Source organism: Salmo salar, chromosome 21 (assembly GCF_965601325.2).
Source record: "Salmo salar chromosome 21, fSalSal1, whole genome shotgun sequence".
NCBI lineage: Eukaryota > Metazoa > Chordata > Actinopteri > Salmoniformes > Salmonidae > Salmo > Salmo salar.
Window position 1 is genome coordinate 22,820,001 of NC_138311.1, and position 13,785 is coordinate 22,833,785.

Here is a 13,785-nt window from a genome sequence, read left to right on the forward strand (position 1 = left end):
GCAGGAGGATGACTGTCCGCTGGCCCCTGGTCATCTTCCATAACATCATTGATGTGTCCTCATACAATACCTTCGTGATATGGAACAAGATCAACCCTACCTGGATGCCTGATAAGCGGAACAAGAGGAGGCTGTTCCTGGAGCAGCTGGGAAAGGCACTTGTAACCCCACACATTCAAAGAAGGGAGCATCTCCCCTGCACAGCAGCCTCTGCAGCACTTGTGAAAGCTGTTCAGGGGGCTGAATCTTGTCCTGATCCACCTGAGGCAGCAGCTGGGGCAGGCAAGTGGAGGAGATGCCAATTCTGCCCCCCAAAGAAGGACTGTAAAACAAATACTATGTGCTGCACATGTGAGAAATACATCTGCAACGTCCATGCACACACACTTGCATACTGTCCTATATGTGCTAATTAGAGTTGATTGATTTATGTTCTTCACGTTTTTGTTTTGTATCTATTATCTTACTTTATTCTAATTTATTGTTGTTGTTTATACACCTTGTGGGTGGGGGCAATGGTTAAACAAATGGGAGAAGACTAGTATTTTGCAATTGAATTCCTCATTGTACAGTATATAAGAATATATCACTATGTTGCCAAAAAAGTTTAAGACTGTGATTGTTTCCCTTGAATAAAATGCATTCAAAACTACTTTCTGCACATTTCTGCTACTTTCTTAGGCTATACAAGTGCTATCTCTTTCTAAAAAATTATGTTTAAACCTATGCACCTTTTTTTGTCACCAAAAACCTTGACAAACGTTTACAGATGCACAATCGAGAGCATTCTGTCGGGCTGTATCACCTCCTGGTACGGCAACTGCCATGCCCACAACCTATAAGGCTCTCCAGAGGGTGGTGAGGTCTGCACAACGCATCACCGGGGGCAAACTACCTGCCCTCCAGGACACCTACACCACCGATGTCACAGGAAGGCCAAAAAGATCATCAAGGACAACAACCACCCGAGCCACTGCCTGTTCACCCCACTATCATCCAGAAGGTGAGGTCAGTACAGGTGCATCAAAGTTGGGACCGAGAGACTGAAAAACAGCTTCTATCTCAAGGCTATCAGACTGTTAAACAGCCATCACTAACATTAAGTGGCTGCTGCCAACATACTGATTCAAATCTCTAGCCACTTTAATAATAACAAATTGGATGTAATAAATGTATCACAAGTCATTTTAAACAATGCTACTTTATATAATGTTTTCATACCCTACATTACTCATCTCATATGTATATACTGTACTCTATACCATCTACTGCATCTTGCCTATGCCGTTCGGCCATCGCTCATCCATATATTTATATGTACATATTCTTATTCATTCCTTTACACTTGTGTGTAAAAGGTAGTTGTTGTGAAATGTTTAGATTACATGTTAGATATTACTGCATGGTCGGAACTAGAAGCACAAGCATTTCGCTACACTCGCATTAACATCTGCTAACCATGTGTATGTGACCAATACATTTTACATTTTAGTCATTTAGCAGACGCTCTTATCCAGAGCGACTTACAGTAGTGAATGAATACATTTCATACATTTTTTTGTTCTTGTACTGGCCCCCCGTGGGAATCGAACCCACAACCCTGGCGTTGCACACACCATGCTGGCGTTGCAAACACCATGCTCTACCACCATGCTCTACCAACAAAATTTGATTTGATTTGATGCAGTACCTTCAGCAATAATAATAAAAAATAACAAACCTCTACATTAGTAAAGAAAACAATTATGATCCACTGTTTAAATGCAGTCTTTCTGCATTGTGAAGAGGGAAAACCCAGATATTCACAAAGTTTGTGATGAATGACAGGTTGTTTCTTCATGCAAAATAGATTTGGGGTTTAAAATTCAATTAATCTGCTTAATTTTATGGGTTTAGTGAAGGCGGGTAATTTTTTACCCTTAGGACAAGGGGAGTATACAGAATGTTAAGACTACACAAGGGTTAAAACACATTGTTTTGCAATTAAGGTCTACAGTAGCCTCAACAACACTCTGCAGGGTAGCAGCATGGTGTAGCCGGAGGACAGCTAGCTTCTGTTCTCCTCTGGGTACATTGACTTCAATACAAAACCTAGGAGGCTCATGGTTCTCGCCCCTTTCTATAGACTTACACAGTAATTATAACTACTTCAAGAGGACGTCCTCCAACCTATCAGTTCTCTTGCAGCATTAACTGACATTTTGCCCACCCAATCAAGAATGAATCTAGTACTTAAAGCATTAAGCTACAGCTAGCTAGCACTGCAGTGCATAACGTGGTGAGTAATTGACTCAAAGAGAGAGAAAGACAATAATTGAACCATTTTGAACAAATTAATTTCTTCCATTATTAAGTGGACGCAAGAGAGAGAGAGAGAGATATTTATTTCAGTTTTTTTAAACTTTCACTTAGCTAGTGAATGCAGCTAGCTAGTTCAGCCTACTCAAACACCCAGCTTAAACAGAGAGGATTGCTATGTTACCTATCCAACACTGGAACTCTTCCAAGTCAAGATAAGTTTTGGTTTTATTCATGTATTGCCACCTGGGCCCGCCGGTGTAACTGCTAAACTGCTTGCTAACTGTACACTGTACTGCATGATTGTAGCGGGTTTACAAACGCGTTAGTTCTAGTAACTATGTTGACTTGATGTTAGCTAATATGGTGACAACGATGTAGGCTGTGTGTTGATAGCGAACATGATATGAAGGAAAGATTTTTTTTCGCCTGGTCACAGACAGCTGATGTGTTGTGCACTGAAGTCAACAAGCGAAGGGAAAAGGTGAAGAGGAGAGCACGTAGATGTGAGAAGGAATTATTCAACGATCAAAGGGACCATGCTGTTTGTATGTGGCTGTTATGAAAGTGAACTGTGTTTGCGTGTGACCCGGGGTGTATTCATTCCACTGATTCTGTTGAAAAACGTTCTTAAATGGAAGTAAATGGAACGAAATGGGATAAACATACCTGAATTTGTCCAATAGAAACTAATGATTACATCCTAGATCAGCTAGATGTAAGCAAGCTTGTGCAAGGCGGTATTGAACATGTCAATGTCTGTCACCTTGATTACTCTAATTTTTCTCAACCTATGCACCTACGTCATAAACTTTCATTCATTGACTAAGTTGTATCAACCTCATGATGGGTATAGGGAAAACTAGAGTACCCTGTAGTAGCCTAAACCTATGGATGTTACGTTGAGCTGGGTAAATGGATATGAATGACAGTCATCCAATATGCTGTAATAGAAATAAAGCCATGTTCATAAAAAACTAAACAAAAATATTCCCTCATCTTAAATGGCACCAATCGCCACGGGTTCTAACACCACAAAACACCTTAGCTATATCTACAATTAGGTAGTGAAGACTTGGTCATGAAAAAAAAGTCTATATTAGCTACAGGTTTATCATTTTTGGTAAGATTAACTCTGACTCTTTTGAGGATGAAAGGGTGTTCAGTGGACGATGTCATCTTGGTAACCTTTTAGAATGTTAGGACAGCATATTGTAGCCAAACTTCTTTTTAGCTATCCAATGAGAGTTATAAGACAGATCAGTGGCCTAATGTTTACAGAACACAATATAGACAGACATCAATCTCTATAATACAATATATTTTCAACTCTAGCTGCAATATGGTGTGCTGTTCCTTTTTTGATATCTGTTTTGTCACTGGTTTCATTGCTCATGTTTTATGATGAGTTCCTTTTCATCCATCTTTCATCTATCTGTCGATTTTTCTTAATTCTTTACCTAGTGCTATTATACTGTCCCTTTTGTAGCCTAATGTTTGTAAACATTAGGCTACATCTTGTTTACTATATTGTATGTAAAGATACTACACTGGAGTTATTCTCAGGCCATTATAGTGAAGGGAACTCTGCACACTGTGTGTAACCTAAATGCATATAAATATTTTCTTGAAGCACAACGTTTCGGTACTGTACATACAGTGGCCCTCATTTATCAAACAAACAATTTCATGCTCTTTTCTACAATCTTTTGGTAAATAAGGCCCAGCGTGCAGGAGTTTCGTCAACGATCTACTTGAGACTCCTACGCACCTATGACAAGACGTTGGCCTACTTCAAGTGTTTGTTCTATTGTCAGGTAGGTAAATAACGATAACAAAGCCCTGTTCCCCAGCCCAGTGGGCCCTTATCACTTAAATATAAACACCTACTTTAATAATGAAGGCAGGGTGGAGTAGACCTGTCAATAACTGAGTGGCTCTTTTCTACTTTAGCTTATTTAGTGTCAGTTTGAGTTGTCTCATGAAAAAAGTTGAACTTTATAAAGCTTCCAATAAAGGATGTGTATCTCTACAATGTGAAAGAAAATGGTTATAAGCTATTCACATCTATTTTAACACATGTACAGAATGGGGGTAGGCTGTAACAGCGGAGTTACTGATATCTCAAAACAAGTAGGCTGCCTGTGGAGCTAAGAACACTGGCTTTCCACAGTTCACAATGCTTTCCACAGATTGTTTTCAATATAGATTTTTGGCGAATCTATTTTATTCTATGGTCAAACGTTGCATACAATTACAAGGTATGACAGTCAGAATCATGTGCTGGTTGTCAAGGTGGGTGTCATTACCTTGTATTTGCTTCCATAAAAACAACATGGACTGGGCTACCGACACAACACTACAAAAAGACGCACAATACAAAATCGTGTAGCTTATTTGTCCAAAACAAGAATCAATTCGAGACAGCGAACAAAAATAAAGACAGATAAGTGTATTTTCTTACCTTGCTTCTGAGCTGTCCGGAGGTCGACACTTTCCGGATGAGTTTCTGCGGGCCTTCTTGTTCTCCCTCGCTGTCTGAAGACTCATCCACGGCCCCGGAGCCCCCGGCAGCACCCACCACATGGGCATGGATCCCCGTTGTCGAAGGGCCTTTCTCCGGCTCCTGTTGCGGGAAAGGATAAGACCAGTCCGGGTTAGTCTTCCCCCGGTCTGCCGCTCCCTTCCTCTCCGGGATGCGAGAGCTGGACAGTGGTTGGAAAGCGTCTTTCCTCGCCGTCATCTCGTCTCCCTTCTCAACCCTAATTAGCGCTGTAAGAGCCGATATCTATATGTCCAAGAACATACGTGCGCAGCTGTGCTCATGGGGACGTAGCATGTCTCGGTGCGGTGGGGTTTACTAGGGTAAAGCCTGGTTCAGGATGTGTTTATGGTTCCATCTTACATGCTCAGACCAGACTGAGGCTAGAGACCGCCTAGGCTGCCTCCCTCACACACACACAGACGCACCAGCAACCAACAACCGGTGGACATGGAATAACCGGTGGACATCGCCATGGAATACCCTAGCGGCCGCAACAGAAGCAGTCCAACTCATACTGTAACTATAACTGATTTCAAAAGCCCACAAAAAAATATGAGCAAATTGAACATGCAAACTATATGGGCAATGTTAACTGTACGCCTATGTATTTTTGGGCTATAGCCATAGGCAGGAAATAAAATGATATAGCAATAGCCTATTTTCCAGATTTTGACTAATGATATGTTATTCATTCTAAAAAGGCATAGGATAATAATAAACAATGTGATATTGCACGGTTATAATAGGTCTACAGATTGTCAGAACACTTTCGACTCATGAAACAAAACTGATTCAAATTAGCACTGGGGGGTAGCCTATTCCTACTTTGAAAACGGAAAATGTAGCCTATGGGTAAAGGGTTACATTCTTGTGCTGATATAGTGATTGTATTGTAGAGAAACCATTCCATTGCTCAGGCTAAATGCCACTTGATAGCCTACTTTGCGATAATGTAACAGGAGAAGCCGCAGTCTTACAAAATATGTGATCTAAAAACACCATCAAATAAATAGGATAGGCTATTGACATCGAAAGTGTCCGGTTAACAGTCGTCTATAATGTAGCTACATGGATTAGGTTTGAACATAACATTAACCACTTGAATAGCAACTTCAGACAAAGACAACTAGCCTATAATCAGATACATTTTAGTTTTGCTAAAGACTAACTTAGTTAAACATCAATCTGACTGTTCTATTGTTTTCACAGCAAAAGACAATAGGGGTTGAGTTTTCAAAAAAGCAAAGGCATTCGGTTCTCCAAAAACAATGACTGATCTGGATGGTGACAATAAATTACTTACAAATTATTCTAAAACGGGAGAAAAACGTCAGACTTTTTCTCTTTCAGTCGTTAGTCTCGTAGACAAAAGGCAAGATCAAGACCACACTATCTTATTTCACTAGAAATAATTTGGTAAAAGCTACTGACCAGTTCTTCCCATGCAGGGCTACGAGTATAATGGTATACATCTTCCATAGTCCCACTCGGTCCGCTCCGGGAAACCAGTCGAGAAATAGTATATAAGGATTAATGGATACAGCTGTCTGGTTACCGTAAAACCGGCTATATATGGTTTGAGGTCCTGGACCAGGTAGGCCTCCTAGGCTATAATTCCGTATTGCCTATTACTCCACTCTACCACCTCCTCTAAAATATTCTCTGCCGCTTCCCTCGCCACTGGTTCAAGGGCTGAGCCTCGTCAACCACGTGATAAAGTCAAACCCGTATATGGCACGGAGGAGCACCGAGGGAGAACGGGGCACCTCCTCCTCATTCCTCTCTGCCTTTTCCATCGCCACTGGTTCAATAGGAGGGGGGTGACGCCATAAAAACGAAGACACTGCCTTAAACAATTTTGACAGAGGTCGGGTCACTCTCACCCATTACGAATATAATGATTATGGATACACACAGTAGTTTAATATAAGCATTTTTTCACAGAGGATAGAAGAATGTTGACTCTTTCTGTATTTTGTAATAGCCTACAGACGAAATTAGTGTGAAGCATAGCAGGATTAATTTGTGTATTCAGACAATATTTACTTGTACACAATAGTCTCAAACAAGACAAAATAACCCTCCACCTGGGGGTGGCCTGTCAGGAAGTCCAGGATCCAGTTGCAGAGGGAGGTGTTTAGTCCCAGGATCCTTAGCTTAGTGATGAGCTTTGAGGGCCCTATGGTGTTGAACGCTGAGCTGTAGTCAATGAATAGCATTCTCACATAAGTGTTCCTTTTGTCCAGGTGGGAAAGGGCAGTGTGGAGTGCAATAGAGTTTGCATCATCTGTGGATCTGTTTGGGCGGTATGCAAATTGGAGTGGGTCTAGGGTTTCTGGGATAATGGTGTTGATGTGAGCCATTACCAACCTTTCAAAGCACTTCATGGCTACGGACGTGAGTGCTAAGGGTCTGTAGTCATTTAGGCAGGTTGCCTTAGTGTTCTTGGGCACAGGGACTATGGTGGTCTGCTTAAAACATGTTGCTATTACAGACTCAATCAGGGACATGTTGAAAATGTTAGTGAAGACACCTGCCAGTTGGTCATTACATGCCAGGAGTACACGTCCTGGTAATTCGTCTGGCCCCGCAGCCTTGTGTATGTTGACCTGTTTAAAGGTCTTACTCACGTCGGCTACGGAGAGCGTGATCACACAGTCGTCTGGAACAGCTGATGCTCTCATGCATGCCTCAGTGTTGATTGCCTCGAAGCGAGCATAGAAGTGATTTAGCTCATCTAGTAGGCTCGTGTCACTGGGCAGCTCGCGGCTGTGCTTCCCTTTGTAGTCTGTAATAGTTTGCAAGCCCTGCCACATGATATACCTGTACCTGTATGTTTGTTTTCTAATACTTGCATCATGTTGTCTCCATGGCAGGAGTTGCGAGTGGCGAATATCAGGATGTCCAAGAACTGGGTGCATTTTCAATGTATATTTTCAGTTTAGATTCAATTTAATGCTCAGCCTATTTGAAATTGAATTAAGGTTTACTGAACATTTTTTATAATGCATTATACTACAATCATTTTCATGTTGATAATGTCTATCAATTTCCAGACTCACCATCTCTTGCAATCTTCCAGGTTCAAGGTGAAGCTAAGACTATATTACCTCTCTGTCCTCTACCATGCATTAGATTTGTGTGTGTGATGTAGTGCTAGAGAAGTGTGACCAAGGCCAAGGCAAGCTACAGGTCCCTTATTTTGTTGAGTTCATCTTGTAGTAAGTTTGCCTATCTGGGCATAGGCCCTAAAGTTCTGCAGTTATTTGAAGTCATCTTTATTTGATACTTCAACTTATTTTACTATTCATATTTATTGTACAATGTTCCTGCAAACCTTTTTGCCCTTTTTCTCACTGGAGCTCGAAGAGAAAATAAAAGCAACCCAAACTTGTATCAAATCAAATTTTACTTGTCACATGCGCCGAATACAACAGGTGTAGACCTTACTGTGAAATGCTTACTTACAAGCCCTTAACCAACAATGCAGTTCAAGATATAGAGTTAAGAAAATATTTACTAAATTAACTAAAGTAAAAAACGAAATAAAAGTAACACAATAAAATGACATGACAATAACGAGGCTATAAACAGGGGGTACAGGTTAGTTGAGGTAATTTGTACATGTAGGTAGGGGTAAAGTGATTATGCATAGATAATAAACAGCGAGTAGCAGCATTGCAAAAACAATGGGGGGGGGGCATTTGTAAATAGTCCGGGTGGCCATTTGATTTGTTTAGTTGTTCAGAGAGAGCAATCTATGACTTGGGTGACATTTTTTTAGGCCTTCCTCTGACACCTCCTAGTATATATGTCCTGAATGTCAGGAAGCTTGGCCCCAATTATGTATTGGGCCGTACACACTGTGATTCCTGGTGGCACAACTCTTTCCTTCAGCTTAGGCCCTAGGTCTCTTTCTTTTTACACCATTTCTTACACCATTACGATTTTTTCCCTGTCTGTGCTTTTACCTACAGTCCACGTTAATTACATGCTAATACTTGCTAACAGGCGTAGATACCGGTTTACTGTGGAATTAGGAACTAGGTAGTGAAGTGGTAGATGTGATTCCACTACGGAAGACATTTCTCACGGACGCATTTTGTTCATCATTTATTATCTTCCGCCAATTGAAAGGTTGTCGTCGTAGCTACATTAGCATGAGGGAATGTAGCTAACTGCTAAATAACAGTCAAAACGGTGCTGTATTTTTGGATTCTGACTTCGATAACTTCAGTATTTCACCATGCATTCGCAGATCCTGTGCAAAGGCACGGCTGCGGCTGTGGCTGCGAGGAGAATGCGGAATATTTTAGGTCCTGTCTTGGGCAAAGGCGGCTGGACGTGGAATACTCATGAGGTCAAACTCCTCAACACATCGGCAGGTGACTGACCCTAGCTAACGTTAATAGTAACACTACAGGCTATTATCATAGTGTTCAACTATTGTTTTTGATCCTAAAACCCCACTGTTGTCGTCTGTAAATGTATATTTAAAGTGTGCTGATGTAACAGGCTAGCAAGTTAGCTAGCTAGCCACACCATGGAAGTAACTAGATTGTTAGCTAGCTGTCACCTGTCACCTACATTTCGTATGTTGCGGGTAGTTAGCTAGCTAAGTGTTTTACAACTACTGTAATCCAAGATATCAGATTACACTGTCACATTCACAAAACATGGTAAACTTCCCTAAACAAATCATCCCTAGTTAACGTTAGGCCTACTCCTATTGGTTTTTACTTATGTGGCATTGGTTCCTGCAAACGTTGTATTAGTTTTGTGTGTGGCATAAATCACTGTATTGTACACAATCTTTTTTCTTCTGTGTGTCAGGTGACACAGTGAAGATAGGGGAGATCTCCTACCAGCTCAAAACACCCAGGAACCCAGAGCTAGTGCCCATCAATCACAGTATGTAGCACCAGTGATATGCTCTACCTTCAATGCAATGTATTTCTGTGTGTGTCTTGTGTATGTGAGAGAGAAAGAGCGAGAGAATGAACGAGACAGTGAGTTTGTGTTTGCTTGTCCTTCCTTGTGTTTGTGTGTGATAGTGTCAGACACCCTGCCCCAGACTGTGGTCCAGCACCTGCGTTGGATCATGCAGAAGGATCTGTTGGGTCAGGATGTGTTCCTCATCGGACCCCCTGGACCCCTACGACGATCCATCGCCATGAAGTACCTGGTGAACACAAACACACACACTCACTCTACTAGTCCACTGAGTAATCAAATCAAATTTTAATTGTCACACGCTTCATAAGCAACAGGTGTAGAATAACAGTGCTTACGGGCCCTTCCCAAAAATGCAGAATACAATAAAAAATATAATAGAAATATTAATTGTAACACTTATTACACAATGAGCAATGATAGCGAGTCGATGTGCAGCGTTACGAGGACATTGAGTTAGATATATACATATACAGTTGAAGTCGGAAGTTTACATACACTTAGGTTGGAGTCATTAAAACTCGTTTTTCAACCAGTCCACAAATTTCTTGTTAACAAACTATAGTTTTGGCAAGTCGGTTAGGACATCTACTTTGTGCATGATACAAGTAATTTTTCCAACAATTGTTTACAGACAGATTTTTTCACTTATAATTCACTGTATCATAATTCCAGTGGGTCAGAAGTTTATATACACTAAGTTGACTGTGCCTTTAAACAGCTTGGAAAATTCCAGAAAACGATGTCATGGCTTTAGAAGCTTCTGATAGGCTAATTGACATCACTTGAGTCAATTGGAGGTGTACCTGTGGATGTATTTCAAGACCTACCATCAAACTCAGTGCCCCTTTGCTTGACATAATGGGAAAATCAAAAGAAATCAGCCAAGACCTCAGATTTTTTTTTTGAGACCTCCACAAGTCTGGTTCATCCTTGGGAGCAATTTCCAAACGCCTGAAGGTACCACGTTCATCTGTACAAACAATAGTACGCAAGTATAAACACCATGGGACCACGCAGCCATCATACCGCTCAGGAAGGAGATGCGTTTTGTCTCCTAGAGATGAACGTACTTTGGTGCGAAAAGTGCAAATCAATCCCAGAACAACAGCAAAGGACCTTCAAATCAAATGTATTTGTCACATACACATGGTTAGCAGATGTTAATGCGAGTGTAGCGAAATGCTTGTGCTTATAGTTCCGACCATGCAGTGATATCTAACAAGTAATCTAACAATTTTACAACAACTACCTCATACACACAAGTGTAAAGAAATTAATAAGAACATGGTAAAGCACCTTGTGAAGATGCTGGAGGAAACAGGTACAAAAGTATCTATATCCACAGTAAAACAAGTCCTATATCGACATAACCAAAAAGGCCACTCAGCAAGGAAGAAGCCAGTGCTCCAAAACCGCCATAAAAAGCCAGACTACGGTTTGCAACTGCACATGGGGACAAAGATTGTTCTTTTTGGAGAAATGTCCTCTGGTCTGATGAAACAAAAATAGAACTGTTTGGCCATAATGACCATTGTTTTGTTTGGAGGAAAAAGGGAGGCTTGCAAGCCGAAGAACACCATCCCAACCGTGAAGCAAGGGGATGGCAGCATCATGTTGTGGGGGTGCTTTGCTGCAGGAGGGACTGGTGCACTTCACAAAATCGATGGCATCATGAGGAAAGAAAATGATGTGGATATATTGAAGCAACATCTCAAGACATCAGTCAGGAAGTTAAAGCTTGGTCGCAAATGGGTCTTCCAAATAGACAATGACCCCAAGCATACTTCCAAAGTTGTGGCAAAATGGCTTAAGGACAACTAAGTCAAGGTATTGGAGTGGCCATCACAAAGCCCTGACCTCAATCCCATAGAAAATGTGTGGGCAGAACTGAAAAAGCGTGTGCGTGCAAGGAGGCCTACAAACCTGACTCAGTTACACCAGCTCTGTCAGGAGGAATGAGACACAATTTACCCAACTTATTGTGGGAAGCTTGTGGAAGGCTACCTGAAACGTTTGACCCAAGTTAATCAATTTAAAGGCAATGCTACCAAATACTAATAGAGTGTATGTAAACTTCTGACCCACTGGGAATGTGATGAAAGAAATAAAAGCTGAAATAAATCATTCTCTACTATTTTTCTGACATTTCACATTCTTAAAACAAAGTGATGATCCTAACTGACCTAAGACAGGACATTTTTACTTGGATTAAATGTCAGGAATTGTAAAAAACGGAGTTTAAATGTTTTTGGCTAAGGTGTATGTAAACTTTCGACTTCAACTGTAGGTAGGAGTAAAGTGACTAGGCAACAGGATAGATAATAGACAGTAGCAGCAGCGTATGTGATGAGTGTGGAAGTGTGTAAGTGCCGCTTTTTATCCATCCTGAAGCCTATCTAGGGAGGGGTGCTGTATTACAGGAGTTTCCAAAACCTATGTTCAACAGTAGCATAGCGCCATAGTTACTATTACTAGTAATATTACTTACTATTACCATGCAATAAACTATCAAAAGCTATTTGATAACTCATTACTATTAGTACAAGTATACACTGTAAAGCATTATTGAGTGTTTTTAAAGTGTTATGGAGTACTCTAGTATTAGGAAGTGTTCTAAAGTGTTGTGTTGACTTCCCTGATTGGTTAGGAGCTGACTAAGAGGGAGGTGGAGTATGTAGCTCTGTCCAGAGACACTACAGAGACAGATCTCAAACAAAGAAGAGAGATACGATCTGGAACAGCCTTTTACATAGACCAGGTGAGTACCGTTCATATGTCCGTCAGTCCATCCATCCGTCAATCTATCCGTATGCACTATATAGCTATCAATGTGAAGTTCTGAAAAGGTGTTTTAAAACATTGGTCAGATATGTCAGTGGTGTGAACAATAAGACATTTTGTCTTTTGTCATTGCAGCTACATACTGATGGTTATACACTTGTCAGAAACAGCACTAATTTGTTGTTTTCTGATGAGAGCACCTCATTGATCAAAGCTCCACTCTCCAGCAGCACCAATTAACAATCCTATGTACTGGTTAGATAAGCTGCTGTCAATATAAAGACCCCTTTCCTGGTTGATTTATTTGTGGCTTGGTTCTACACTTAGGCTGGGAATTGCCAGGGACCACACGATACTATATCATGACGCTTAAGTGCCTATACAATATGTATTGCAATTCTATATCTATCACAATTCTATATGAATTGCGATTCGATACTTCTATTTTATAGCGATTCGATGTTCCAAACATATTGCTCACTATGTCTGCTGCAGAGGGTCAAAAGAGAGCCATAATAAAAACGTTTTGATCAGTCATGGAAATAAAAGTGCTGAAAACATGTTCGCTCACCATTTTAAAAATAAGTTTGAGGCCAAACTATAGGAGGAGAAATACCAACGTTTTGGTGCAGGTATAGCCGACTAGCACTAGCCAACCTTAATAACTGCCTTTTTAGAGAATCGATACTTGTAGTCATAGAATCAATATAATATGGTCAAAATAATATTGCGATACTCTACTGGATCGATTTTCCCCATCCCTATTCTACACTAACCATCTAATGATCAGTGAGATCCACAGGGACACAGTCCATTCTGTGAGCTGGTGAGCTAGCTAGCTGATACATCTGCGATCACAAAGCAGGATCAATGATTTGGCCAGCTAACATTCCTCAATATTTAAAAATAACTTAAATTCTATCCAATCTTTATGAAATATTATGTGAACATGTTATTACTGACTTGTCACCAATGTTCCCGCTAAGCTGTTCGCAGGCGCGTAGCTCCCCAGGACTGCCACGCAGAAGAAATATCAGCCCGCTCAGAGAAGCATGAGTTTGAACTTCACTCAACTTTCTAGAGTTTTCCCCCTTAACACTATCAACGTTTCCCTTTACTGTGGGAACTGTGATTGAATCAACGCAATATTTGCCACTTTCAATGCAACATACCGAAACAGAACAAACTATGCAACACTTAGTATG

General features: G+C 40.8%; 2 protein-coding genes across 6 annotated transcripts in view; one reads left to right on the top strand and one right to left on the bottom strand.

Annotated features, from left to right (window-relative positions):
* Positions 1 to 6,504, bottom strand: part of LOC106581933 (diacylglycerol kinase eta) — a 78,916-nt gene extending 72,412 nt beyond the window's left edge. For 2 of the 5 annotated variants that reach the window (XM_014164444.3, XM_014164446.3), the window contains exon 1: positions 4,763 to 5,341. In XM_014164444.3, coding sequence (XP_014019919.1) covers positions 4,763 to 5,041 — 279 coding nt within the window. In that variant the 5' untranslated portion in view covers positions 5,042 to 5,341. Of the gene's footprint in view, positions 1 to 4,762; positions 5,344 to 6,274 lie in introns of those variants that run through there. The other 3 variants (XM_014164445.3, XM_014164443.3, XM_014164447.3) reach the window with 3 other exon arrangements.
* Positions 6,505 to 8,941: 2,437 nt separating this feature from the next.
* The window catches only part of vwa8 (von Willebrand factor A domain containing 8), an 86,285-nt gene continuing 81,441 nt past the window's right edge, over positions 8,942 to 13,785 (top strand). The window contains exons 1-4 of the mRNA XM_082967038.1: positions 8,942 to 9,228; positions 9,677 to 9,754; positions 9,898 to 10,028; positions 12,447 to 12,557. Coding sequence (XP_082823164.1) covers positions 9,090 to 9,228; positions 9,677 to 9,754; positions 9,898 to 10,028; positions 12,447 to 12,557 — 459 coding nt within the window. The 5' untranslated portion in view covers positions 8,942 to 9,089. The remainder of the gene's footprint in view (positions 9,229 to 9,676; positions 9,755 to 9,897; positions 10,029 to 12,446; positions 12,558 to 13,785) is intronic.